Below are 27,917 nucleotides of genomic sequence, written 5' to 3'. Positions count from 1 at the left end.
TTTTTGTTATATATATATATATATGTATATATATATATATAAAATACGTAAATAAAAATTTAATATTTTTAGAAGTAAAGAAAGGACTGTTTAATTATCTATGGATGTAACTATTTTTGTTTTGTGGATGCTGATCTTCGTTTATATATAATACGATACAACACATTTCATTGGAAATGTTAAACTTCGTAGAACTTTTGAAACATCTTTCTATTCTGCACCGCCATTAGAAACAGTTATTATTTCATTTTATAACAACAGTTAAATAGCTTTAGTTAGTATTTATTAGAAGTACTCTACTAAAATCCCTACACACTTTCCGCTGTCGCTGTTACAGGATGATCACAATCAGTGCTATATATTAAGAAAATTTAAGAGATACCATATGTTCACCGTATAATTAATATAATCGATATAGCTTGAATATATGGCGAAGTAAAAACTAGAGTGAAGTAAGAAGATTAATGAAAATTAGCAATATCGGCAACAGAAACTGATTAGTAATATCTATGTGATATGCATACTGGTAAAATGTGTGGTGAATACGTTTAAGTACATACAGTAATGGCAAGTCTGATTATAGTAATATTAATGAAAATAAAAAGATCAATTGCACATTTAAAGCAAAAATGTAATAAATAATCGTTACAGTTACGTTTTGTACTGAGCACACGTAGGCACAAAGATGAAGAATTTTTTTCTAAGTGAGAGTGCTTTTATTTGAATAGTAGATTTACAAAGCAGTATATATACACACACCCGATAATCACTGTTACCGTTCCTCAGAGTCTATATGTTTCCACCGATTTTTGTTATGTCCCCATTACAGTTATCCACAATCCCTTTCTGTACCCCAAGTTGGCATCAATCACCTTTGGTGGTGGTTACTTTTCTTAAATACTAAATGGAATTGAGGCCCCTCATTCTTATTTCCTCTCTCTGTCTGCATCTCTTTTTCCTTCATTTTGGCCTTTCCCTTGCCAATTTGGTTAAGAGGTTCATTATTTATATGAATTTCGGCGTAATTATGATTTTTCATTGATATTTTTGTTGGTTAGTTTGTGCACGTTGCTGTAAGCAAACAAATCTTTGCACAAAGAGCGAGCAAGATACGTAGCGGTTGCAAAATAATTTGTCCGTTTTTGTTTGTTTGTTGCTTTCTGCCATCACTCGCCATTGTCCGACACGTGCATGACACTATGTTCGACTTGCTAATAACATTCCAAATAAAGCAGTGCTTGCAATATGGTGACGACAGACACTAATTTCGTCCTATGTTACAATTAGTTTTTCCTTCTTGGTTCCATTGGTATCAATATATTTATGTTTTATGTGGTTCTGCGCCTTTGCATGTCTAGTAGAGAACAGTTGCTGCTATCTTCCTTGGGGATCTTCATTTATCGATCTGATTTCTAATATTTTTATCACCTTAAGATATCAGCATAAGGCGAAACAAACAGACATGAGTTTGATCACCTCAAGCTAGCATTGATTTACCTTTATAGACACTTACTCCCGCTTGTTTTTGGGCATGATTCGTTATAGCTTGTCCGACGACTCAGCCTAATTTGTTAGATGTCTTTAATAGAAATGTCGTTTGAAGTCCTCACTTCCGGTCACATATTCATTCTTGGGTACATATGAAAAAAAACGCAACGGCCGTCCGACACACACATACGACTACTATTATGATTCATCTGGAATTGCTAAGGGATCTCAATATTATTCGCGATATTATAGTACGACGTGACGTCACATAATCCTGCTTGAATTTTGTGACCATAGATAAGCAATAAATGATAGTCATTATTTCAGCAGAGTTTAAACTACATCGCATCTAGATATCTCATACTGCGGACCCAAATTATAAAACAAGCGGCGGCAACATTCTTGATCAACTATGTCTGCATATGCATGTCTTGCATGCATAATTGAACGTACGACATCTTTTACGGATTCGTTATCATCTTCCTTGGGTTCGTTGTAATTCGATCGACAACGATTATCGGATCAGCTATCCTCCTTTCATTTACAACGCCCGCTCTTCTTCCTCATAATTCGTTCTTTTTTGTTGCTTTATTTCTCTTTGCTAATATGCTTCCTCGACGTAACATCCTGTTCTATAGTTTGCCGCTTCATTAGTTCTCACTTTACCAATGTTCGTTGGCCCTTCTAACATGACCACCAGCACTGATGAATATGTGGACGAAACCAAGCCATTATTATATACTCTTCTGGTTGCTGGGCGCGTATACACAAATAGCATGTATTCACATACAGATATATGCCAGCCCTACTCTCGCGGCATGGTTCATTTTAATAATAATAAGTTTACTGGTCACCCACGATCAGCTAGTATATCGAGCTTTCCATCTTCGCACAGTGATTTTTTCTACTTTTCCTAACATATAGGTGGCTATATGTTATAATCTTCCGTTCCGCTTTCCGTATTTTGCTTGAAACCAAACAGCAATAAATATAATTGGTATATTGAAGTATTCATATTATTTTACTAAATTAATTGTTCGTGTTTGTTACGTTCTCGTATATCTAGAAAACTCCCTACTCCACTGGGTACGTTATTTTCGGCTATCACCTATCTACTTCCTTTTGTTTTCCGTGCTAATTGGTTGTCTTAATCTACGGTCGCTATTTAAAAATAATAACACTAATAGTTATCATCGTCCTCGTTCCCCTCCTTAGCAGAATACTAAGACTAACAATAGTATATTACCACGACTGGCTGACCTTCTAATATTATATACTTCGGTCTTTTCGTTTTTCTCGATCATCCTTGCTTTTTCGCTTGGTCCATGATGGTCCACTATGAGTGCTCAAATCCTGCTGACAGCTCTGCTTCTTTCTTCAGTCAATTTAGCTTTCATCAACTTCGCTATCACAAACACCGGCAACTAGTCGTTCATTGTATTCCCATTTACGGTGCCGACACACCGGCATCCATTAATCGAATGACGTACAGGCATTTGCCCCGTATCGGTCCATTATATGCGCTGTTTGCAGTAACATCTCCCTACATAGCGGTAATCGATAAATTCATACCAAGCCATCTTCCAATCTCGCTTGTTTTTAAGTATAAGGAACACCTACCACGCTTTGGTGTCTTACTTTTAGGTAATCCGTTTCAGCGCCCCAGTTTACCGCATATCGCTTTCTATCTTCTGGCTCGAACTGGTCCAGAGGCCTCACAGATTTTTGAAAAGAACTCCTTCAGCGGATATAGGTTTAAGAAAGCTGCAGCCAGGGATGTTGCAGAGCTTGCTGTGCGGTTACCCTTCTGTTCACGTCATAGTCAAGCATTGGTTCTAGAAAATCGGCAAATGCCCGAGCATCCTCATGGGACCAATCATACTTTTCGGTGAGTACTTCGGTTAGACCCCACGGCTTCAGCTTAGTGATATGTCGCAGCTGACCCTTCTTATTGAAGAACTCGCGGGAGTATTTGCCTATAGAAGAATAGCAGTAAGATAAACGGCGTATTAGAGACTAGAATTATTTAACCTGCATCCTGACTAAACGTCAATTAGAAACGAAAAAGGCAACATTTGAATAATCAAATGTAAGGAGTATATACCGGAGAAAGCTATTTGACGAGGAATCTCTCCTAACAGCTCAATGACGTGTGCGAGATGGTCTTCGTCACGGGAGTAGTCCGGTCCAGAATGAGGCTCAAAGAGATAGTCTCCTGTAGCCAATTCAAAAGCCATGCACGCCGTTGACCATAGATCTGCCGCAGTACCGTAACCAGCCCCGAGCAGAACTTCCGGGGATCGGTACTGTCTAGTTTGTATGTCCTCCGTGAAATGGTGATGAGTCCAACAAGCGTTGCCCAGATCTTAAAGTAAAGGCACAGACAGGTGATATACCCTTAGGAAAAGTATCGAATTTACCTAAATAGCTGTATTCGGCAAATATAATCTGTAACTCAATCCAAACTTAATCGCGGTAAATATCATTCAATCACCTACGAAACCAGTCAAATTTAAAATATGGTTGTTAGGATGCTGTCCTAAAAGTTCTGCAAATAAGTGGAGAAATAATATTAGCTACTTTTTTATATGTTTACTTTATGAATCTCTGAAATTCTTTCTTTATGAAACAGAGAAATGTTTAACACATGCTTATTTATGGTGCTAATCATTATTAATGACTTGTAAACAGGGGGTGTTTATTTTTACTCTCGTGTACTGTCTCACTCATTGGACTAGATTATCCTACGCCTTGTATTAAATACTTATGTTGTATAATTATTGAATTAAAATAACCTGGTAAAAGGATTCAAAGAATACTCTAACATATCCATAAACGAAGATAAAAACGTATGCATTAGTTGTACCAGCAATCTTCACTTGAAGATTTGGACAGTCCTGCCGGACAGGATCGGGTTGAGGCGGCGGGAGCGATCGACGGTTACTCCCCCAGCGGCTGCTTCCACCACTATGAGCCCCCTGAGTTCCTCCAGCGTTTGCAGTTGCAGCCTGCGTCTCCGGCATTGAAGCCACTCTCCGCAGTTCCACTTGAGAGCTGGCCTCCTGCGACAGCGTCCTCTGCTGACAGCCGCTATCCTCACCTCCACCGCCGATAAGTGAGTTTTGCGTCGACAGACGGCCTGGTGACAGCAATACTGTCTCACTACGTTCTAACTTTCGATCACCATCGGGTCGTAGCAGCGAGGGCGATTTGGAACCCCCTTTCGGTGACTTCGGAGGTGGCGGAGATACATCCATAGCGTCAATAGTGGGCAACGAAGAATTTTCGCCAGAATTACTTATTTCTCTGCAACTACGTTTGTCCTCAGGATGTCGTTCCCACCAGCCAGGTTCTTTACCCTCTGCCCAACCGGATGCCTCCTGCATCACCATATACTGCAGCTCTTTTCGCTTGAGATCCTGTTCATGCTCTGAACTTTTTGGCATGATTAGTGTTCCGTTGGCTGCGTGCATGCCGTGCGGACCGTGCAGCGTTCCGCCAGCTTCTCCTAATTCGTCGCTCACTGGATTCATTGTATCATCATCGGCTTCAGCTTGCTTATGGTCCATTCGTTGCAGTCTAGCCATATCCTTTTCAATACGCTCCTGGTTCTTTTTGGCTTTCTTGCGTAGCTGTTTTTTCTTATTTTTTGAGATTTTTTCCCCATTAGCTGTTAACATACGCATCTGTGCTATATCTTGGGGGGCTGTACAAATTAGCGACGGCGGTAAACGTAAGCCCATCTTTTGCCACTGAGTGGCCTCGTATGCCAACCTGCAAGGTAAAGTTGGCGCGAACTATTATTATAAAATTTTAGGCAACTGAAAGCGTACTTATGTAATTAACGTCGTAACGGACGTGAAATAAGTTCAGCAAATGTTATAGATTTCGCCCATTGTGTAGTTCGAATTGAAAAACTTTAAAAGTTGGAATAAAAAGGTTACTTGCTTTTGCCACCGATACTCTACCGCGTATCGGTGTCATAAATCGATTGATCACAGAATCAAAAGTGGCTCGCATTCGAACGTTACCTCGTATTTTAAATCCAATGAAAATGTTTTGTGTGCCACTGTTTTATTGGATGGTCGAAAATGTATTCACGGTTTTTCATATCTCACGTACTACAGGAAAATTGATGGAATTCGTTTGAACAAAGGCTCTCCAGCAATTGTAACAGATCTACTTAGGATCGAGCTCTTTGAAGACAAATTGAGGACAAAAGAATATAAAAAGGAATTTATGCAGAAATTCGCTATATTTTGCAATGAAAGCATAAATGATGCCCAGAAAAATGTGTGCTGTTTTAGTCAGGATGTGTTATCAGCGCAAGCGGTCTAAAAATGATTCTGTCTCATTAATTCTAGGAATCCCGACGTGACAGCTTCTTGTGGTAGTCAGTTGTTTATAAAAAAGAATGATACAGGCACTGCAAAATTTGAACTAGGTTGAGCTGGGACTAAAACTAAGCATGCACCATCAAACAGTTTTGACTACTTTAAAGAAAACTGGCCACAAAGACAAGCTCGACGTTCCATGCAAATTAACGCAAAAGAATCTGTGTAGCTCTATAGAAACGCAACGCGATCGAACCTTTTCTAAACCGGTTGATTACGGGCGATGAAGAGTTAGCCGGATATTACAACAATGTGCGAAACAGATCATGGTCAAAGCAAGAAAAGGTCTACAATCTGTGGCGAAACCCGAAAAGACGCTGAAGAAGGCGATGTTGTGTTTGTTGGAATTGGAAAGGAATCGTGCATTGTAAGCTACAGCTGCTTCGTAAAATAATTTATTTGGATTTTTACTGCTAATGAATAAGAATATTGTTATACAATATTGACAAAATGGTCGGAACCAGTGAACGGAGGAAGCGTCGTTTTCTACCGTTACAATAACAGACTGCGTACATATTTCGCTACCAGGCAAGGAAAGAGAATTTGGATGGAAAGCCTTCATGCATTCGCTGTATAGCCCGAGTTTTACACCATCTGACTATGATGTATTTCGGCTTCTGCAGAACTTCCCTAACGGTGTTAATTTAGTTTCAATGAAGGCATTCAAAAATCGCTTGTTATCATTTTTCGCCAGCAACTACACAAATTCTACAGTGATGAAATGACGGTGTTACCACAAATATAGCAAAAGGTCATCGATCAAAATGACGCTTAATTAGACTAATAGTATTGTTCTCAAAAATTAGAAAAAAAAACTGCTTCAATTTTGCTTTAAAACCGTCAATACTTTTTGACCACCTAATATTATTAAAATAAAGGTATTTCCTGCTTAATGGCTTTCCGCCATATACGTCTGAGAAGTAGCTTAAGTTCTTCTTCTTCTTTGCACCAGGTCACGTTGCTCTCAGAGCAAGTACTGTTAAGAGTAAGTATCCTCCGACGTCCAAAGTGTTAGGAGTAACACAATTTTTGAGTTTTATACTATACTTATTTCCCTAGTTGTCACTGCAAGCACGATGTAAACTCGAAGATTCATTACCTCCACTAAAAAGGTGTTAACTCTGTTAAACGCTTATGGTACAAAAACACTATTGAGAAGCTTGATTTTTTTTCTTTAAAAAAAAAAAGAAAAAATGGAAATTGATGTTTTAGAGAATTACTTTCTTGTTTTCGAAAACTTTTCAGTGAAAAACAAAAAAGTATTCTATTCTGGTCATAGGACATGAAATAGAAGCAGAGTATCAAATGTATCTTCTCCCATTGACAATCAGAACAATTGTATTATAAAGTTAATTTATTACGCCGTGCTATATTTATCGGCCAGTCTTATTGATTCTTAGGCTAAGTGAATTCTGTTTATTCTGTTTATGAACGACGGAGAAGAAACGCTTCTAGATAGAATTCTCTTGTTACCAAGCCTGTGCGAAATTTTACCACTAGCCAAGTCGCTTTGGGAGAAACGTTTGTCTCGCACGAGATTGAACAGCTATTTCCACTCATGTTGACCACCATACGGAGTATTGCTTGTTATTGTTGCTCTGCTTTGGTTACAGTCGTGACTGATTATTGCTTGCGCTCGGCTAATTGCGTTCATGGCAACTCCTGTTTTTTTCACTGCTAATAAGCCAGTAACTTGAACAGAATTTCTAAAGACTTTTTAAAAAAGAGCCGACTATCTGTAATTCCGGTACAATCAAACTGAAGATGAATTAACACCGCTGGCGAGAAGGTAATAAAAAAATTTATCTGCCTAAACACTTGCTATACCCATCCAATGGCAGTCGAGAATACCAGTAATTAGTATTTCACCCACGATATGAATGCAACGTACCGCCGAATGTAGGTTTCGTTGACACAGACAAGAATATTTTCTGGTTTTATGTCCGTGTGAATTATGTGACACTTTCGGTGGAGATAGTCCAAACCCTCCAGCACCTGGAATAAAAGTGACACGACACACAAAATTGACGCAAAGTAATGAAACGATTATTTACAAAACACATGCTACGTTTTCCTAAACAAATTAAATAAAATATAAAATACAAATGCATCGATATTTATTTAAATGATCCCACTCTTTCACTATACCCCCCAAGATGCCTAATCTTATCCAGTCTTTTATATAGACGCATGACATACTCATCTATAAACGAATACTAAACGACATTGCGCTCAAGCGGGCTACGAAGCGAGACAGCTAAGGAGGATCCGTGAAGAAATTCATTCACCAAGGTATTCTCAACACGCATGGGATCCAATGGTATTTAATTAGTGTGTATACAACGGAGTACGTGCCGTCACAGCGCTTCTGTCGCTGCAGCTATGTGTCATTTGAGGGACTTTACGAAAATCTGCGGAAGACTGAACTCTTACGACCAGTAATTTCCAGGTGTTGATAGTGAGTGCATTGAGTAAGATTTAAACTAATATACACGCTGGTACTGGCAGCGTTTCTCTGATTGTACCCTAAAATTAAATATTGATACAGCAACGGCAGGAGTTAATGAGATTTTTTTTTTGACTATACTCATAAAACTCTGCCAAAACGTGAGACTCACTTGTCGCATGATGATCTTCACGTTGTTAATCGGTATTCCCTGATAATTGGACCGAATAATAAGCTTGAGCAGATTGTGTCCCAGCACTTCAAAGACCATGCATACATGGGTGCCATTTGCGCCCTCGATTTTGAAATCGTCAAGAAGTTGCACCACTGAATGTCGAGCACGATCAGCTTCGTCACTTTCGCGTACGCAACGAAGAAGACGGATTTCATCAACGGCAGTTTCTGTGTAATGTGGCGCACTTTTTACAACTTTCAGAGCAACGAACCTGTACGAGAATAACATTGCAAAAGAATGATTCATATTAATGGTAATTCTTATCTCCAAAAAAAGACGCTAAAAAGTGTACCCTCTTTCTGAACGGTAAACACACGACGGTGCGATTTATTATAAGACTGACTAAACTATATATATATATATATATATATATGGCGAGAAATCGCGCAAAATAAATTTAGTGAAAGAAAAATTACAATTAAGCGGCTTCTGCTTTTACTGCTTAGGCATTAACGTCATTGTGTAGTATGAGACGCATTGTTTATAAAACACAGCTCCAAACACAGCTTTAGAGCCGACTGTCTGGTCCATCCAGGATTCTCGTCATTTTACTGTGTTAACAGCATCTTCACTTAAATAACCTATTGCAGCTGTAAACTGTAGAAAGATATGCTAAAAGAATAAATGTCTTGCGTTTTATCTCCAGCACTACCACTAACCATTGCTTCAGCAATATATACAACTTTGGAAATCCTAGCTTTTTTGTGCCAGTCCCAATCAATAATATATAATTCGCTAATACAGCATGCTTACACTCTCACACATTTATGAGATAGGTTTTTGAAACCGATCTCATTCAGTGGATCCCTGAATTGTATGCAACAATGCTTTTACTTTTTTTTTAAGAATTCATAGTTTTTAACTGATCTGAGTGCTTTAAACATTTTTAGTCTATATTTTACCATACTAATCTGGTGATGTGTTCCCAGTAGAACTTTACATAATTTCCTTCGACACTACTAGTCATAAAGCATGTGTAAGCATTTTTAAAGCGTATTTTCTGTATTTTTGATACTTCATCTAGGTAATTTATTCAGACATTTTTAGAAATTTTCTATTTTCAGAATTCTTACTCTCCGCTTTCGAAGATCACCGTTCGCTCTGTCAGTAAAGATTGGCTTACTGATAAAAGCAGACGTATGGTCACAAACACATTATTATAATTTGCGCACAGGTAAAGTCATTGGCGAATAAGTGAATACCTACAAGCAGGAAAAAAAACTTTGCGTTATCCCGACATCCATATTCTTTATTTCCTAAATGAAAACTTTACTATACTCAGAGAGGTTCGAGTATAATATATTCGTCATAATTTTTATTAGTAATAAAGCAAGTCTATAATAGAATATTAGCGGAAAGGCGACAATCAATTTTGCTTGATCTTCAAAATTACTGGAGAAGGTAGCACAGCAACTGATAATATAAGGTATGACTAAGTTATGGCAGTGGAAGTTATCGAACTGGTGCAATGATTGTTAGAGTCGAGAACTCCAATATCGAGTGGTCACTTTAATTCCACTTCGGGAAACTTTTGATGCTCTTAGTGCATAAAAGCAACAAAAAGCTAGAGCATCACAATACAGATGTGCGGTAAGAAGTAATAAATAACAAATTATATGGTAGCTTACATGGTTATAGAGCCTTTTCGGAAGGCTGGCTTCGGTATGCAAGTAATAAAGGGTATACATTGAATGTGACACTAAAAAAACAATTATTTTTACTCTTTTAGTTCCAACGTGATAAACGTTTAAAACTATAACTAAAATACCCTACTAATCGTATGCGTCCTTGAGGTTGTCCTTTAATCACTGGTCATTTCGTATGATATTTAAATAATGAGCTTTTTTGTAGCCAACTTCCTTCAAATGGTTTAACACTGTTTAGTGGTAGATTCTTGGTTCCTGGGTGATTTTACGGTTTCTCACGTTTTTCGGTAAGTTTCACAGTACTTTCATCTCTTCTTTTTGTAAATGATCCATCACTACGAAGAACATCTTTTACATCGAAATTTCCAGAATAAGAGAGACAGAACTATTTTTGGGTTATTCCTTACAGTAACGCATCCTGACTATGAACAGCAAAAAATTTTCTAATAATGCGAGAAGAATTTGTACCTTCCTCGTATTAAGTTTGTAAAATAAACACGTTTTTAAAAGCATTACAATAATCTTAGTGCGAGACCCATATTACCTGAGATATGAGGCTAAAGCCATTTAGTTAGGAAAACAGTCATCTTTCTTACTACTCAATATTTGGCTAGAAAGAATGTTCCTACGTTTTCTCAGAAAAAACTTTCTTTTCCGTCTTCCCTTTCGTTCGTCGTTCATTTTTGACACTCTTCTTCCTGCTCTATCACGTTGTTACAACGCTCTTTTTGTGAGTGCAATTTGAACTTGAAAAAATTCAAAGGTTCAGGGTGGAAGAAAACGAAATTTCGGACCCCTTCTGTACTATGCATTTCTATAAAATGCTATCGAAACAGCCCCGGAAAAACGACACTAACGCTAAAAGAACTGCTCAAGAATGGTTTGCCAAATTTGAAAACGATATCCGAAACCTGGGGGAATCTCAAAACATTTTTGAAGCAAGCAGTGAGTAATGGCAAAGGATACATAACTTAACTGTTACATGAATAGAAAAATATGTTTTTTTCTTTAGTAAAAAAAGCGGTAACCTTTGTTCCAACCTGATATATGCACTAAGTTGAATGTCTGGAAACAAACAACAAGCAAACCAACCTTTTATCTTGGAAGTCCCAGCAAAGCCATACGGTAGAGAAATGGCCCCATCCTAGTTTGCGAATCACGTGATACCGGCCTTGAAATACGTCGGCAATGCACACATAGTGGTAGCCGCCTGCAAATGTCAAACAAATTAATGGAATACATTCAGCTTAAATTACGCGCCAAAAAGAAGGAATTATAAAGCAAGCAACGAAGTAAATTACTGATTAGTACATCAGTATTTTTTAATTACTATTGATGTTGTATTCGATTTAGTTATTAATTGATTATTAATTATTGGTTGATTATGTTAGATCTCAAATTTGTTCTTAATTGAGACTTCTATCAGAGTCCGTTCCTAATAAGGACCAATTCAGTAACTCCTCTAAACGCTTTGCTTATAGCTATTATACCGTTAATCACATATGAAATTTACGTAAGTCTACAGTTTGAAACTATCTCTCGCAAGGAACCTGTTATGTCTACCGACCAAAGTTCCGCAGCTTTATGCAATTAAATCAAATGATCTAACGGAAATTGTTCAGGTGGAAATGTCCGAGCTTTAAATGTTAAAGAAAATTTCATCATTTACAAAGTCAGTCACACATGTTTGGCCCTATATATTAATGAGGTGTATCTCAAGATTATCGTTTAAAAACGTTGAAACCTCAGGTTTTTTAATAGGATAATATTTAGTAGAGCTATAAGTCGAAAAAGAAAAACAGAAATATAGATTATTTGTACATTCTTCACACATTTAGCGTATGATCTCGGAGGGACCATTTTGTATAACACCTCTTGTTCCATACGAAATAACTGCTTTATGATTCACACTTTAATTCGCATGCTTGGGTCTCATATAACCCTAAGGAGGGCAATGGACTTCATTTCAGACTGGTGAAACATAAATGAAGTAGCGAAATCATCTTCCAAATAATACTTGACTATACACTCAATGCTAATATAGCTCGTGGACTTATAAATTAAACAAAAATAGATTTACTGGAAAGCCAATCAGTTTAAATTTTTGACACCTGAGGTCCTTGCAGTCATGTGATAGACACGTGAAGTCTTGCTTATATATTGCCAAAGCAGGTAAGGTCAAGCTTCGGAAGGTAATTAAATAATAAATCATTGGCACATTGAAGCGATTAGCGTAGGATTCACCACGAAATGCTGAAGTAGGTTAAAAATTATAGAACAATTCATTACCTGATTATACAGTTAAGCGACTCGTGGTAGTTTTATTAGGCCGCATAAAATTACCGAAATTGTTATTATTTACAATTCCCCTTCATGTAGCATGGCTCCTCTGCTCGTGGCTTCAGTAATTTGAAATGCTTTTCTAACCTCGATTTTACCGAAAGGAGTATAAAATCAATTTGAGTTGCATAGGTAAATAGATCAAAAATTTCATTAGAACGGTTTCAACGGTTTAGCGTCTCTTTGTAGCGAAATAAATCATATTACATCAGCGTACTACTTATTTGATTTAATCTCTGCAACACAAGTGTCGAATAAATATCCTGGGTTTTAGAAACGAAGAGTATAACGATGGGTAATCCCCATGGGTCACACGAATTAACCAACTATCCAGTACATATGTTAACCACTCAGGCAGACAGCAACTCACACTTGAAATATTGCCTCATCCCAGACGCATAAAATCATGGCTTGATATTCAAATTTGTGTGTGAGTATCAAACAAACTGTGAGTATTTAGTGATAGCTCTTCCCTATAAGTAATTATAAACACTACTTATTTGTTTTTTTTTCTCGCTCCCGGTGTTGAGGGTGTAAAGAGCAGGATACTGCCTATTTAAGCACTCCAATTCCTTATTTGGTAAGTTTGGTAAACACGCCGAAGGTTTCGAAGTGAATCAACAACAAATATAGCGGTTGGCTCTAAATCCGCAAACAAATATCACTGCCGAGACAGTTTCTACTTGGTCAGGGCAGTCTGCCTTGCTAGTCTCCTCCCCGTGCAATTAATTATCCCGGTTTCAAAAACATTATCCAGCCAGCCGACTTAAACAATCTGAGAGTTATTTTTTTTATTACATTTTGTAATATTAACTCGAGCGCATTAATTAATAGGTTATGTTTTTTATATTTCGTTTACCATTTGTAGATCTCGAGAAAGTTTTATTCACTCTGAAATACCATAAGTGCTTTTGTGAGTTATTTATTGATAAAACTTTGTAGTCCTTGTTTATGTAAGTCTCAAATACCACGTAGCTTTACCCCACTGTATAACTTAGAAGTCACTTTAGTGGCAAAAAGTAGATTTTGTAAATAATATATTTTTGAACGTTATATAATTATGAACGTGTTAAATCCTATGAAAACTTAAACAAACGCGTAATTATATCAACCCTTGCATACAGTGATTTATTTGAGATAATAAGTTAAAATTGTTGACCGTTTGCAACGCGATTCTCTTTGAGACCTAATATTAATGCTAGAGGTAACTGCCTCTAAAGCACTCAAGAGTGGCACTAAGAATATTGACGCGATGCTGTAAAGCCTACTATTTAAATATAATAACACCTCTTATACTAGAGTTATTTGCAAAATAATTTAATTATTGTGAATTGCTTGTTTTAGCTGAATGAATAATTTCTTGACTGACGATGACAGCAATAATTTCGTAGAATGGCGCACAGAATGACATTGCATTATAGCGAAATAACATTATGGAAGTACGCCTGGTTGGGTATAAGTACCCAAAAAAACAAATCCTGGTACAAATATTACTACTGCCATAAACAGTAGTTCAGCACTAAATTTGCCTGTGCAAACGATGGGGTTATGATGATAAAAACGTAGGGTGTAACCTTTGCAGTAGTCTTTTGAATCTTCCTGCTCTTCATCCTCGGCCTCCTCTTCAGCCTCATTCAATGCCCCGGCATCGCCATTCTCATCTGACGATGCATCACTTTCCCCTGCGGATCCTGCTGAGCCCCCCGAACCTCCGCCGACTCCGCTTGAAGGAGGACCAATATGAAAAGAGCCATTAGATTTTGTTCCAACGACTCCGCCACCACTGAAATGATTAAAAACAAAATGCATTGAAATGTAATTAGGGTACTTCTAACAGAGCTAAAAAGAAGGTAATTTCGCATACAAAATTGATAATTTTCAACGATAACTTCAAAATACTTGTTTATTTTCCCACAGCAACGAAACATTTCTAAACACTTGCTTCTTTAGAAACGTTCTTACTTTTTTGACATTTGTGGGAATTTGTAATTGACGGATAAATTACCGCTTTCGGTATATTCATGCTTAGTCCTTTTCAGCCCTATTTTCTCAGGTAATAAGGTTTAGAAAAATGGAGACAAAAATATTAGGAAACTTTTAGTGAGCTTGGGAAAAAATCAATGGAAACTTACTTCAAAAGTAGGGTCATTGATATACACATTTCTTTCATTCTTTTAAAATAACATTTTCCACAAAACCTGTAACGCCATTTTCTGTTCGTTCTCATGCCGCTTTCCAATTTTTATAGCAGACACGTAAAGCATCTTATCTTTATAGACTTCTTCCTGCGTTGCATAGAGTGCAATAAATAGCATGGAGTTTTTCTTTTCGATTCGGTAGTTTACTTAACAATTAAGTACAAATAAATTTGACAACCCCCACAATGAGTCATCTGCGAAAATTTTCCTCTAATTATCACTGATTCTATTAAAGATTATTCAGTTACACTTATTCTAATATACTGGAGGAATCAAATGTTACTGCGCAGTGGTTTTCCCTTAGCGATCAAAACGTTTGTGCGGTTTTCGTCAGTTTGAATTTGTCTAAGTATGCGCAGTGCTATATTTATGAAGAATGTGCTATATGTTCTTAGTTTAACTCTACCACACCTTTATAGTCTCTATCTATATCCTGGAAAGGCGGCGTTTCTTGAGATGCAACCCTAATTTTAGTTTTTGTAAATCTTGATCCTGCAAATAAAAACACAACTACATCTAAATCCTATATCGACAATCATAAGTACCAAATAAAGAAACCAAGCGATCAAAATAATACCGCTGGTACACAAATTATATTAATTTCTATAGGTTAAACACGTACGAAAATAGGTTATAACCTCGTATTTTTGATATTTGCGTGTTGACTTTGACCGGAACGAACAGTGTCTACCGCAGAGGTTTTCTCGTGCTAAAGCTTGTACTGTACTCAGACCATGGCTTCTGTGACTTGAAATTTTGTCTGTTGTGGGTGTTGTCATGCTGCGCAGAACGTACTTCTAATCAAATTTTGCCGACAAAATGTACCCTAATTATACACTATAAGAGTCTACTAGTAACACCATAAATGGGTTAAGGAACTTCAGCTTAATTGTAACTAGACTGTTGTTTAGGTACTGCGTAACTCTTCTCTAATAATGCACGGCATATAATATTAGCAGATAATATCTAAGAATACCTCATATGTGAAGTCCCTCCATATGTAAAACATCAGCATCTAGGTAGAATCTACGTGTGCTTTTTCAAAGGCAGATTTACTATTATTAACTACTTCGGACTTACGGCAAGCTTAACAAAGCGATGTATGTATTTATTTGCTTTTTGTTGTCGACAGCCCATATTTTGACCTTTTTTTAATTCCAATAATACTTACTTTCACTTTTAATTTGTCTTGTATGGAACAGAAAATGTAGTTTCTCACCTCCAGGGCTCCAACATTCGCAAGACAATCGGCCACAACTCAACAGCAAACATCAGCTAGGATTCACTTACGCAAAGAATCAACAACCGTGAGCATATTCAACCTAAATTCCTCTAACAAGGTGCACATCATATAAGAATGGTGACTGAAGTTCCGTACCACACAGTATCTAATTTTTCTTATTAATTATAGTATATTCCCGAAAACCTTTAGTGGCACGCATTTCATTCCTAATCACAAGCACGTTTGAAGATTCGTAAACCCGTACGTCGTTTTTGTCTCCTCTTTTTAGATTTATTATTTTTATTAAATTATTAAAAAATTAAAATTATATGAGCCAGTATATCGGCGCTTTTAAAGCCAAACAGTTTCGTGCTTCACTCACCGGCCCATTCACGTATATATTATAATTCTATTAGCAAAGAAACTGTATCATCACACCTGAATTCAAAATAACATTTTGTCTTGCAGCTTTGACTGTACTTAGAAGTGATAGTTGTTTATTGCCTTCAAGGTCGTATCTATGCCTTTATGAATTTAACAGGATTACATTATGTTACTAAATTAGCTAGCTATATCCGCTTTGCTGGCTTCTTCGGCACCTACGCGTGACTGCAGCAGTTCAGTCCCTAGCTTCTTTGGGCAAGGGACAACCCGCTGCGGATGCATCGACGCGAAGGCGGCCCTCCTAACGAAGCTTATTTGACATGACTCGCGAACTCTCTTAGAAACACAAACCATAACTTGTTTTACCAAGAGGCAGGCCTTGTCACGACTTCCACGGACGTGTGGACCAAATTGCGCCTTCGCTATTAACCAAATATATCTTAGCGGGCTTCATGCCATATGGCCTATTCGACCCAATTATTTCATAATATCTTTTAATTAAATATTTGAAAGCATGTATTTTTGAGAAAATTGGCTGAAAAAAGATTCGAGAGAAGCGCAAAAGCACCTTATTACACAATAATTCGGCATACACCTTGGACATCATTTGTTATCAGGAATTTAGTGACCATAACTATTGCCCGCAGTAGAAAACGGTATAGGCATACAGATACACTATTAACTAATTAAATCGATACGTGGTCACGTGCTTACGAATTTTTAAAATGTGTAAATATATGGTATAATGGATTTAAATGGACATAAAAACAGGTAGTTGACACAATATAGGTTTTTGGGACACGCGGAAAAAAATGTGCATGTTACACTGAATTTACCAGCGTCCATAATCTAACAGTAAAAAATTAATGGATATTACTGCAATTAGCGATTTTTTAACACGAAAGTATGAAGGTACATTTCAAAGGAAGCATTGGTGAAAATATTATATGTAAAATATTTCTGAGAGGCACGTCTTGCAATACAAATAGTTACTCGAGCACAAGTTTATCTTCCGACATTTGAATTTCGCAAAGGTTTAAGCACAAGGAGATTCGCTATCGTATCGGCTTTTGTTCAGCTCGTTCCTCTCTTCAAATATATCGCCTGCGTATATGACTTCGCTGCTGTCGAAGTAGTCCATTTGTACAATCACGAATCACTAAAAACAGAAGCCGCAATCTCTCTGGTAAACTTCTCTGCATTAGGGAATTACTCGCACGTTCAGGTTTTTCATGTCCAACAAAAATACATTCGTATTCAACCAAAAGTTTTCGGACTTTACCCTCTGGGCGCCAGCGATTTTCACTTTCACATAATTTTCCCAGCAGTATACTTGCTAGTTAAGTATTTTATATTCCTTTAACATCGTTTTTACAGTAAAACCTTGTTTGACTATTAATGACATGTTTCACTTTCAATCCTGGTACAACCTCTAAACTCGTTTATTTAGGTGCAAAGACCAACATCTATTGTTACTCTTTTTAAACTGCGTAGATTTCATTGTTTCAAATGGACATAGTTGAGTAAAACTTCTTTGTAAGCTATGGCTATAAAACGCATTAACATCCTCAAGTTTGTGCCTCGACATGAGACAATAAGGATTGCACATGGGTGTTTTTTATACTTTTTGTGTTTGTGCTACTAAAAGGTAGAGATTCAGCGATAAAAAGTGATATAATTTGGACCTGGTTTAGTTTCATGGAGTTTAAATGATGTAGTGTCAATAACATTACACTATGAAGGATTTAGAAGGTAGATCCGTGGGTCGGCAGACTTAGATTGTGAACTTCTACCGCTTAAACTTGGTTAGTAAATTTGTGGTTAATAGGTATTTCTGATCTTCTGCTTGTATAGTGTTGATCTCAGATTAAAAGGGATGAAACCAATAGTATAATTTGTTTCCTCTGTTACTCGTATACCTCTTCCTGGGTCTCCATTGAAGGTCTTTAACGCAGCTGATCGAACCGTCTTCCTTGGTTGACTCATAATCCAGCCCTACATGTTCCTTGTTGCATACTGTGCTAATACAAGGATTCCATTTCAGTGTATTATAGCAACAACGAGACGTTACGCAATTTTCATTACTGACGGAAGCAAAACCGGACGCCTGATCATCACCATCTTGAACAAAATAGAGTTCCTTTTGTTCGACCTCGTATTCGATGATTTCCACTAGTTGCCACATACTTCATACAACACAAATAGATTTATATGATTACGCACACTTGCTCGCAGCACTACTTGCCATTTCAGTTATTTCCAATATGAAGCGCTCGATACTTGTGAGTCAATGCTCCGATCGAATTACTTTTTACTGTGACGCTCCGGCACCGGATACACATCGATAAAGATTATGGACACATGATGAGGACGATTATTCTATAATCTACAGTATTCCCATATACAACCTACTGTGTCTTGTATACATGAACTACCGCTTTCAAACCTAAAAAATAAGCACTGCGAGTTGTACACGAAGCCGTTATTCGTAAGTCAGAGCTGCTTTTATCACGAAAATATCGACGAATGTTTCACTTAGTCAATTATAATATTGGTATCTATTTGGGTTACTTTTTAACACACACTAGGCACACTAGTGCAGATTTTCTTGCAAAAAAGAGCACTGGGGGTCTTCCAGAGTAAATTAAAATACTTTCTTGATGCTAAAACTCGAAGACACAGTTCACATTTTGCTTATATTCTAGCTGCCGATGAAATTTTACTAGGATTTGTAGATGTTATTGCATTACTTGATCTTCGTAGGTCGCGCAAATACTGATAATAATCTCATGTCCTAACATAAAAAGGGCATACTAATGCACGATGAGGAAAATCTTATCTAAAATATGTTAAAACCTTACTTCTATACCAGATAACTAGTGGTTATTGAAAATAAATGACTTATCTGTTACGACTATATTGTTGCGTTCTATTTCGGGGATTATTATTCTTTGTACATATCTATAAACAAAATTTGACGATTTCAGTGGACCTGCGCATGATCAGCTTCGGTATTTTCACCGCCACAACACTGTCAAATAGCAGTCTAAGGCAATCAGTGTGCCATGCAATTTAGAAGAATGATATTGTAAATTGCGTAGTGCGCCTTAACGTTTACAGCCTATTTTTACTTCTCCTCAAAAAAAAACCGACAAATGAACGATTGAATCACCGCTTTCTATATGTACTTTTGTACAAATCTTGCTTGCTGTTATATATATACACAGAATATCCGTTCATTGTATTTACACATACACAACAAAATAATAACATTGGCTTTTAAAAATTATGAGAATTTGAAAATATTTTTTTCACAAAACACACGCAACATAATAACAGCTCTTAAACTGCACGGATTTACATGTTCAACTTTGAAAGAAAGTCGCAGCTGGTATTAAGTAAATTAAAGAAATCAAAATCAGCTGTGGGGTACCACACTATAGATTTTAAGAAAATTTTACTGCTAGTAGGTCGTCTACATATTGAAGTACACAAACGCTGCAAAACCATATTACTAAGCAAACGAAGTATCAAACTGGCTTCAAACCAACATATCCATTGTATGGTGGTGAGCTTCAGTGATTTGCATAGAGTCTTCGGGCATTTGAATAGCTCACTAGAAAGTTCACGAAAGATTGTCACGGCGAACAGCCTACGAAATCCAAAACATGTTCACATTTCATGAACCATCCGTTGTTTTTCTGATTGACCTTCAGTGCGCCATTCTTACTGCACCTGGCAAACGTACGTGACACCTTTACAACAAGGCAGTTCCCTTCAACAAAGCATTGCCTTAACGCTTCTCATACACAACCTTGATGCACCGTTCATTTGTTTAAAATTTACATACATAACCTTTTTCTGTCTGTTGAAAAACTCAAGTCATAAATCTTGCCAAATTGCTTAAAAACTCATTATTTTTTTAGGGGCACTTTGCACAAGTTCCTTTTACCTTAAATATTATGACAAAATAGCGCCTCTACAAAAATAAATCTTACACGGAATACTTACATGGAGTTAAATCGTCTTTAATTAAGAAATTTGTAGGAAAGTTATGTACAATGCGACCTTCTTCAGGTCTTCAGGACATAAAGCACAGCAGCTTACATGGCGTCGGACGATCGTATGTACGTTTCAGTCAAACTGCGAAGTTTTAAACAGAAATTACACCCGCAATAAACAATATTACAATTTGCTGATATCGGAAAAAGAAATAGGGGTAAGGTAAACCAATGTGAAAGCTAAAGAATGCAGCAGCGGAACTGAATGTAACGAGCACATGTGTCGAACACATAATTTAAGACTCAACTTGCATTTATGTGTAGCATGTAACAATTCGGTTACCCAAATAGTAGACTGGGCTATAAATCGAGGCGTCTCAGTTTTGAGTCGATCGGTCCTTTCTTTAACATAAAGGTAAAGGTCAGATAGACTTTTGTGCCTTTTCGACAAAAAGGGGTGGCCTGTGTATCAGATTTTCAATTTTAAGGACCTTATAACTCGGGAATATTTTTAGCTGTCCATCGAATGAAAACGCGCTGAATGACTTATATGTATAGCAAGAAGTGTAGCCTTAAAACCTGTATACGTTAATTCGCATACACACAACCGCTGCACAAAAAAACCGGCTTCATTTGCTCATAACGGATGAATTACATGCCAAAATTACATCTCAAACAACATGTTATGTGTCAATATATGGATAGCTACCGATGAACTACCATAACATTCTTTAGAAGTAGACTAAAAAACAACTGCACTCAACAAGCGCTCCATCGTTCAAAAATTATCACGTCACTATTTCTGAAGATGCCAGTGAGCCATTAGTCTTATTAACGACCCAAACTGCAGACATGGTAAATAGCAGTAAAATAATCTGATTCAGATAAAATAGTATTACAAAGGCAACAAGGCGACTCTTCACTTCCCAGGTTTTCGAGCGATTAATGAGAACTCTTGGATCACAAAAAATGCTTCGTCAAAGAGGAAATACTAACTTACAGTAAAACCGTATGCACTAAAATGGCAATTTTAGTTCCTGCAAAAAATCAGTCGGCTGAATCACGGATAACAGTTTTGGATAAGTATTTTGTGTATCGAGCTACTGATATGATTTTATATAATTAACCAGTAACTTTTTCGCAACACCCGTGGGAACACGTCCAAATTTTAATGATGTCTGTAATTAAAAACTTCTAGGAAAATTTCTTGTTGTCTCTATTTTAACCCAAGCTTAGCTTGGTTGTAGTTACTGTGATCGCAAATTTTCATTTGTCCTTGATAACTTTTTTCCGTAACCTCTCGCTTTGAACATTCAAAACTCCTTTTTAGTTTGTTGAACCCTCAACCTTGTTACGCCTTTTGTTACTCTGTGCCACGTTCTTACACGTCAACAATCGCTGATATTGATGTGCGCCTTCTGGTATTGTCATCCTTTCTTCCCAATCAGTCAGCAAGAGGTAATTCGTGCTGCTTTTTCTATACATCGCTTCACGCATAGGAGAAGCCAAAGTGCCCTTGGCGTTGACAAATCGTGATGCATTTAATGAAATCCGGTTGAGTCTCCAAATCTGGTTAGGCGGGTCACTATAAGCGACAGCCCAATCTTATCAGCTACCATCCATGCTATTGTACGCAAACGCTTGAGTTTAAACGGTAGAGCTGACGTCAAAGACCTTAAAGGTTTAACTTGCACCTTGGCTTTTCAGTAAATCGATGTGCCACGCGTACGGAGCCCTCATATTACCTCGCTCCTTATCTGACTATTAGAAATCTTCACGGAGCAAAAGAGAGGAGTGACGTCCTAATTATGTTAGTAAGTGTAGCCACTTTGTTAAAAATCCATTTGACCATAAATCTACACTAGTATGGATAAGATACGCTATTCAAAGCAGCTTGTAGACATTTTAAAGGCAAAATCCATATGTTTTACCATTGCAATAAAATTCAAGGTACAACGAATTTTAGAGACGAAGTGAAAATTCTAAGAATCCTGCAGGATCAGTCAACGGATATGAGTGCCAAGAATCAGCACTTATTGCTAATAAATATTCAGGCACTGTCGGCGCTATGTAAAAGTGAACCAATAATCTTGAGGAGAAACAAAGCTAAGAACTGGTTAGTCGAACGACACGAGCGCGTCTTCTATCCCTTGTTACCACTTGCCAGCGATACATGCGAATGTCAACAGTTTGGCGGCTCACCATAGAGTCCGCAGATAGACAAGAGGTTGGTCGGACGATCAACCCTCTCCCTCTTCTATGTCCTCCTCCCCTTCATAATTCCCCCAAATGTTCTTAGCTGTTCATGCCCACTAGAGAACGGCGTAGATGGCGCTGCAGAGGACCTGATGTGAAGTGCTGATTTTTGGTTGTCCGCAACTCTTTTCCACTCGCAGTCAAATGGGGAGAGGGACTGTTCAAGAATATATGAAGGCGCAATCGAAGTCCGAACGAAAGGGAGGAAGCCAGTAAAAATAGAAACAGAAAAAGGGAAAAAGGCACACAAATTATTCAAGATGTACGAAAGCAGGCATTACCAGTCATGTTAAGCAATAATTAGTCAAATCTTTCAGTTTATAGTGTTTGATTGGAGGTCGTATAAAAATGTAGTTGGTCGTAATATGGACTCTCAGGCAGAGGACAATAATAACAATCATAATAGAGTTAAATTCTGCGTCCAAAGAGTAAAAAGTTAATTGTACCATATTAACTAGCAGCTGATACAAGTAACATTATTAAGAAATTTTACTCATTTAGCTCTTGTCTTACACGAATTACTATGAGCTATAAATTAAACGCCAAGGAACACTAGAGCTCTAACACAAGAGCGCTAAGCTAACGTGAGGCACAAAATAACGCTCTAAAAAAATAGAAAAGAAAAAATGAGAGTTCAATTATATATAGAGAGTGATGATATACTTGCAATTCATCTATACACAAATGAGTTCTATCTAGTAACTTCTGATAGTTTACACTGCAATGTATCTCATTAAAACAGGATTTCTTTATCAACGTAATGACTCGGCGAAAACCTCACGTCATAGTTATTTTTGACAAATATTATAATGCAAAAAACAAGCTCTAATTGCAGGCGGATAAGTTGGCGTCGAAGTACATATATGTGTATATACAATTTGTCTTAAAGAATATGCCGATTATGTGAAGATAGACGGCGTCCTTAGCGCTGAGGAATCACCACGTTCCTATACATTCGTTTTCAAACTGTTTTCTCTGAAGACTCTCATATTTTCGTGGCAACTGGCCAACTTCAATTTTACACTGTCAGATATCCTGGAGTTACTATAATCGAAATTTGACTTTAGTTCTCATGTAACACAACCTGTTCAATCAACCACACTATTTCATAGTAGAATCATATATGCATATACCTTTAAAAAGCTTAATTATTACCAAGCTTACTAATTGTTGTACTAACGATCTAGCAGGGGCAACAGGACTATACAGCGTTAATTTATAGAACGCGTATCTATTAACTGCATCCACCGAACGAAGCGCAATAAACCTAACTTCTACCAAAGACCCTTAGAATGCTGAAGATATAGATATTGCGAGAAAATTTTTAAGCTATAGGGATTGAATTAATCTAACATTTGATCTAATAAAGTCGCCAAATTCTATTCGCTGCTACCCCAGCTAAAATGGAATGAATAAACAAATTTGTTAGGGTACAAAATACAATTGTTCCATTTACACTATGTGAATCAATATACTACTAAGAGACTACAACGAAAAAATCTAAAATCCGAATGTAAAGTCACCGAAAAGATTTCCGACGTATTATTGTGCAGAAAAAATGTTAATATACTAGTAGTCGCTTTTTACACTGTAAAGCACAGAAGTCAATTAACGGAGATCATTTGATTAACGAAACCACTTTTAGCAATGACAACTTGCAGAACTCAGTATATATATATATATATTGAGTTCTGTAAGTTGTCATTGCTAAAGATGGTTTCGTCAATCAAATTCTCCGTTAATTGATAATACTTGTTTCAATGAAATTCAATATCGTTGTACAGAGATACTTGGGGCACACCGGCCAATTTGGAACACTTTTCTGGCTGCCTACCCTTATGGGCCCGAGTATTGTGACAATTTCTTCACTGCTTATAATAGAAACGAACAGCGCGAAATCAACTACATCTTAAACTAAATCTGATGTTTCGTAAAGGGTTTTTTTTAATAACTCACTCAGGTTCTGTTATACGAAATACACTGATGAGAATGGATAATCACGAAAACGTCAGAACTGTACAAGAGCTTCTATAAAGTTCGCACATTTCCTGGTATATCTATTATCTTGAGGTTCGGAGGACATATCGTAAAAAATATAACCGGCGATAAAGTTCGTGCAATTTGGACATAATAGGTGAGAGCTGGTTATATTAAAAAACTTAATCGAAATATTTACTTCATAATTCACATTCCATCTAGATATGTGCCAATTTTTAAAGGTTCTCAAACTGAAGCGACATTTTAATATCACACCAAAAGATTCATAAAATCATCAGATCATGCCATTCGTAGAAATTCCAAAAACAACAAATATCATGCACCCTTTTTGAACTGTTTGACTATTAAACTAATAGTTTTTGTCTATTTGAAATAATTGTACAATTTATTATACCAACTTCACGTTTTAGCAATAATTGATCATTCTTAATTTGCTATTGAATGCCCTTGTAGTAAGGTGTCCAGGTTGTCAATCATAAAAGAAAATCGTTTTTATTCCAGTATTTGTTACATATAAATTTCGTGAGAATTTTCGACAAAACCTGTTTGTTTGAGTGTATTATAACTACGTATTTTACTATGTGACTCGTTTTCGTTATTACTGCTACAGAAAGGTATTCACAATATTATGGTGATATGCTGTGCACTACATTGTTAAAACAATTAGGCTATCCCTACCACGAAAAATTCAATCTCTTATTGACCCTCAGTGATTTATATAAGGATATTAGGCCGCACATATTATAAAGGTCTCGAGTTTTACATTCGGTGCTGCTTAGCATTGATTTAGACAGCTAACTCCCAGTGTAAAACAAGGTGTGTCTACGCCGGGTTTTGACCCCAAACTACCACGTGTCCCTAAGCATAATAGGCAAGCGCGTGCCGCTATTACGGATACAGGCCACGCATATTAATAAGCCCCAATAGCATTTCATTATAGCTTAATAGCATTTCCTTACCACCAGAAATTTTAACTAACTAACAAAAAAAATTATTTCGAATTATTCATGACATACTCGAAAGGAGCCTATATTCTTCGATCATACGCGTAAACAAGTGAATGGCACAAAATTAGACTCCGCATAGGCAAAGCGGCCCATTTCAACAAAGAAATGCCTCGTACTTAATTCAGTGCTGTCTGCTAGTGTACGAACTTGATGATTCGATGACCGTAGGATAATTTAAATATTTTTTAAACACAAAAATTAGTTTTTCCGAACAGAATTTTTTGGGCAAATTTCACTCACTGAAAACAATCAAAATTGTTTGAGCCGTTTTTAAATCTTCCGATCTTGATCACTTGTAGATATTTATAATACTATGTTGTAAATATACCATAGGGTAATCTGATATTATTTAGTAACATCGTTTTAACGACCAGAGTAATGATCATTGACACCATAACACAGCATGGTATATTATGTTCCACAGTCAAAGGAACTGTTTATTCTAATAATTCGCGCAAATTAGCTACTTAAATAGACAGAATAAAGACTCTCCAACTGTCAGCATCTTTCAAACTGATTTTTAGTTCTTTTAGTTTTGGTTTTGTTTTACGAAGAACATTGCCGTGGTTACTTTACTTACTAGAGAGACCCATTCGATATATTTGTTTGCACTCAGTTTCGGGCTTATACAGAAATCTTTATAGAAGAAACCAAAGGCATTTACACCTATTAACGATATATACTAGAAAAAAAAATAACGCAATTTGCTATTTTGCATAATTCTAATACATAGAAACAAACAAATTGCGAAAAACAGTTTCTTCTTGACACAACGCTATCAGTTAGGGTAAATTCACTCCTAGATATTTTTATGCATTCGGTTTTAAGCCAATGTAAGGCTGCGCAGTTGGCCCTAAACTGCGCTCTAACTGAACAGAGAGTTTGACCAAGAACAGTAGCAACAAAGTGACAACCACTGTACATACGAATCAACTATGGCAAAATAAAAACATTTATATTTTTGTTTCTATTATGACTCGTTACTTGTTCATGACCAGAGGCTTGCACACCTCAGATCAATAGCAGGAACTAGTTGCCCCATTTTTAGCCCAATGCAGTCTGTACAATCAGAGCTGTCCTGTGTTTCGCATAAAAAGGCCAAAGCCGTCACCATAGTCAACACAGTCACTATGTGCACAAAGAGTTCTCAGCTAAACAGACTGACATTATTGCAAAGTTTGAGACATGCACGTCGGATTTAAATTGCTTATGCTTTTATATATCTTTTCTATATTAATGGGTTGCGTCAGTCACTTAGTCAGTTTGACTGTGCAAGTAGAGTTCCTTTCTACACAGCTCCCTACATCCACGCACAGTGCACAAGAACAAGAAACGCTCCTACTTCTTTCTTTGGCTAATCCTCAGCATTACTTGGCGCTCATACGTTAAATCCATCGCAATATCACTAATACCGTGGCTAGTTTCACATATTTTCACGTAAACGAAGACATCACATAACACAAGCTAATCGCAAGCGCAATAGACTCTATACACGGGCTACGGGTAGAGGCAGACAAGCAGCCGGTAGTTGCTTTCTATGTAGTCCGCTATGCAATGTGCACAATATTACTAACGTTGCTATGGATAGCAACCAGCCTTGGTCGTACGGGCAGCACTTTGCAATCGCGACCCTTGAAACCATCTACCGTTCGATAAACATGTGCTATACGTTTACCGAGTACCTATGATGTTATTCGTGTCCAGAAACACGCTGATTGTGGCAGGAAATTAACAAAATGACCTAAAAACAAGTAAAAATTGTAGGCTTACCTAGAGGCCGGATCTGGAGCGCGTCGTTGCTGAACCTTCATTTTGCCAGCCTTTGGGTTTCGGGACCGTTTCTTCTTCGCCTGGATAGCGAGCACTGAAAAAAGAATTTCGTTACTCACTATTCACTTGGGTCGAAATATTTCAAAAGGGGAATAAAAATAACCTTTTCGGTTGCCGTCAACGCTGTTCATGATGTTAGTTAGATGCTGTTGGTGACTGCACACAGGCATACCGTTAAAAATCGGAACCTTGGAAAGCGCGAGGAAGTGCTTAATCGACAGAACAACATTTGCCGCTCGCCACAAATCATACCAGAGCGCCAACTTTGATTTTACAAAGGAGATAGTTCCACTTCATAAGCTCCTACAGGGTATACGCTGACCTGAACAACGGCTTAGACAGTCATAGCTTGTCAAACCGCTGGGATACATTTGTTTATTTGCATGCGTCAATTGACCCTATACATAAAATAACTTTCACCTAGTTATGTTTCAATAATAATTGCTGATAAAGTAGACCGCCCCAAAAAGCT

General features: G+C 37.2%; 1 protein-coding gene across 9 annotated transcripts; it reads right to left on the bottom strand.

Moving 5' to 3' along the window:
- Positions 1-693: 693 nt before the first annotated feature.
- Positions 694-27,675, bottom strand: SRPK (SR splicing factor protein kinase). 9 transcript variants are annotated; one of them, XR_015323373.1, is made up of 12 exons: positions 27,549-27,675; positions 27,386-27,479; positions 20,461-20,496; positions 18,273-18,539; positions 14,124-14,332; positions 11,302-11,419; positions 8,501-8,774; positions 7,774-7,877; positions 4,355-5,262; positions 3,593-3,853; positions 2,735-3,464; positions 694-2,455 (listed from the first exon to the last, which is right to left on the bottom strand). XR_015323373.1 is itself a non-coding variant. In XM_086983088.1 (11 exons), exons 1-11 carry the CDS (start codon positions 27,613-27,615, stop codon positions 3,244-3,246), a joined length of 2,559 nt encoding a protein of 852 aa, XP_086839214.1. In that variant the 5' UTR covers positions 27,616-27,675; the 3' UTR covers positions 694-3,243. The 9 variants fall into 9 exon arrangements, 6 of the variants coding, with proteins under 6 accessions (XP_086839214.1, XP_086839217.1, XP_086839215.1 ...); XR_015323374.1 differs by having other exon boundaries at positions 2,749-3,464; XR_015323375.1 differs by having other exon boundaries at positions 3,127-3,464.
- Between the last annotated feature and the right edge of the window lie 242 nt (positions 27,676-27,917).

The sequence above is a fragment of the Varroa destructor genome, unplaced genomic scaffold (genome assembly GCF_002443255.2).
Source record: "Varroa destructor unplaced genomic scaffold, Vdes_3.0 BEIS01000003.1, whole genome shotgun sequence".
NCBI classification, from domain to species: domain Eukaryota; kingdom Metazoa; phylum Arthropoda; class Arachnida; order Mesostigmata; family Varroidae; genus Varroa; species Varroa destructor.
This window is presented reverse-complemented; position numbering and strand designations above follow the sequence as displayed.

Coding starts and splice junctions, on each gene's coding strand:
- SRPK (XM_086983088.1), bottom strand. CDS start 27,615: ATGCCTGTGTGCAGTCACCAACAGCATCTAACTAACATCATGAACAGC. Junction 20,497..27,385: donor GCTCCAGATCCGGCCTCTAG/GTAAGCCTACAA, acceptor AAAACTTCGCAG/TTTGACTGAAACGTACATAC. Junction 7,878..8,500: donor TGAAGATCATCATGCGACAA/GTGAGTCTCACG, acceptor CTTTTATTCCAG/GTGCTGGAGGGTTTGGACTA.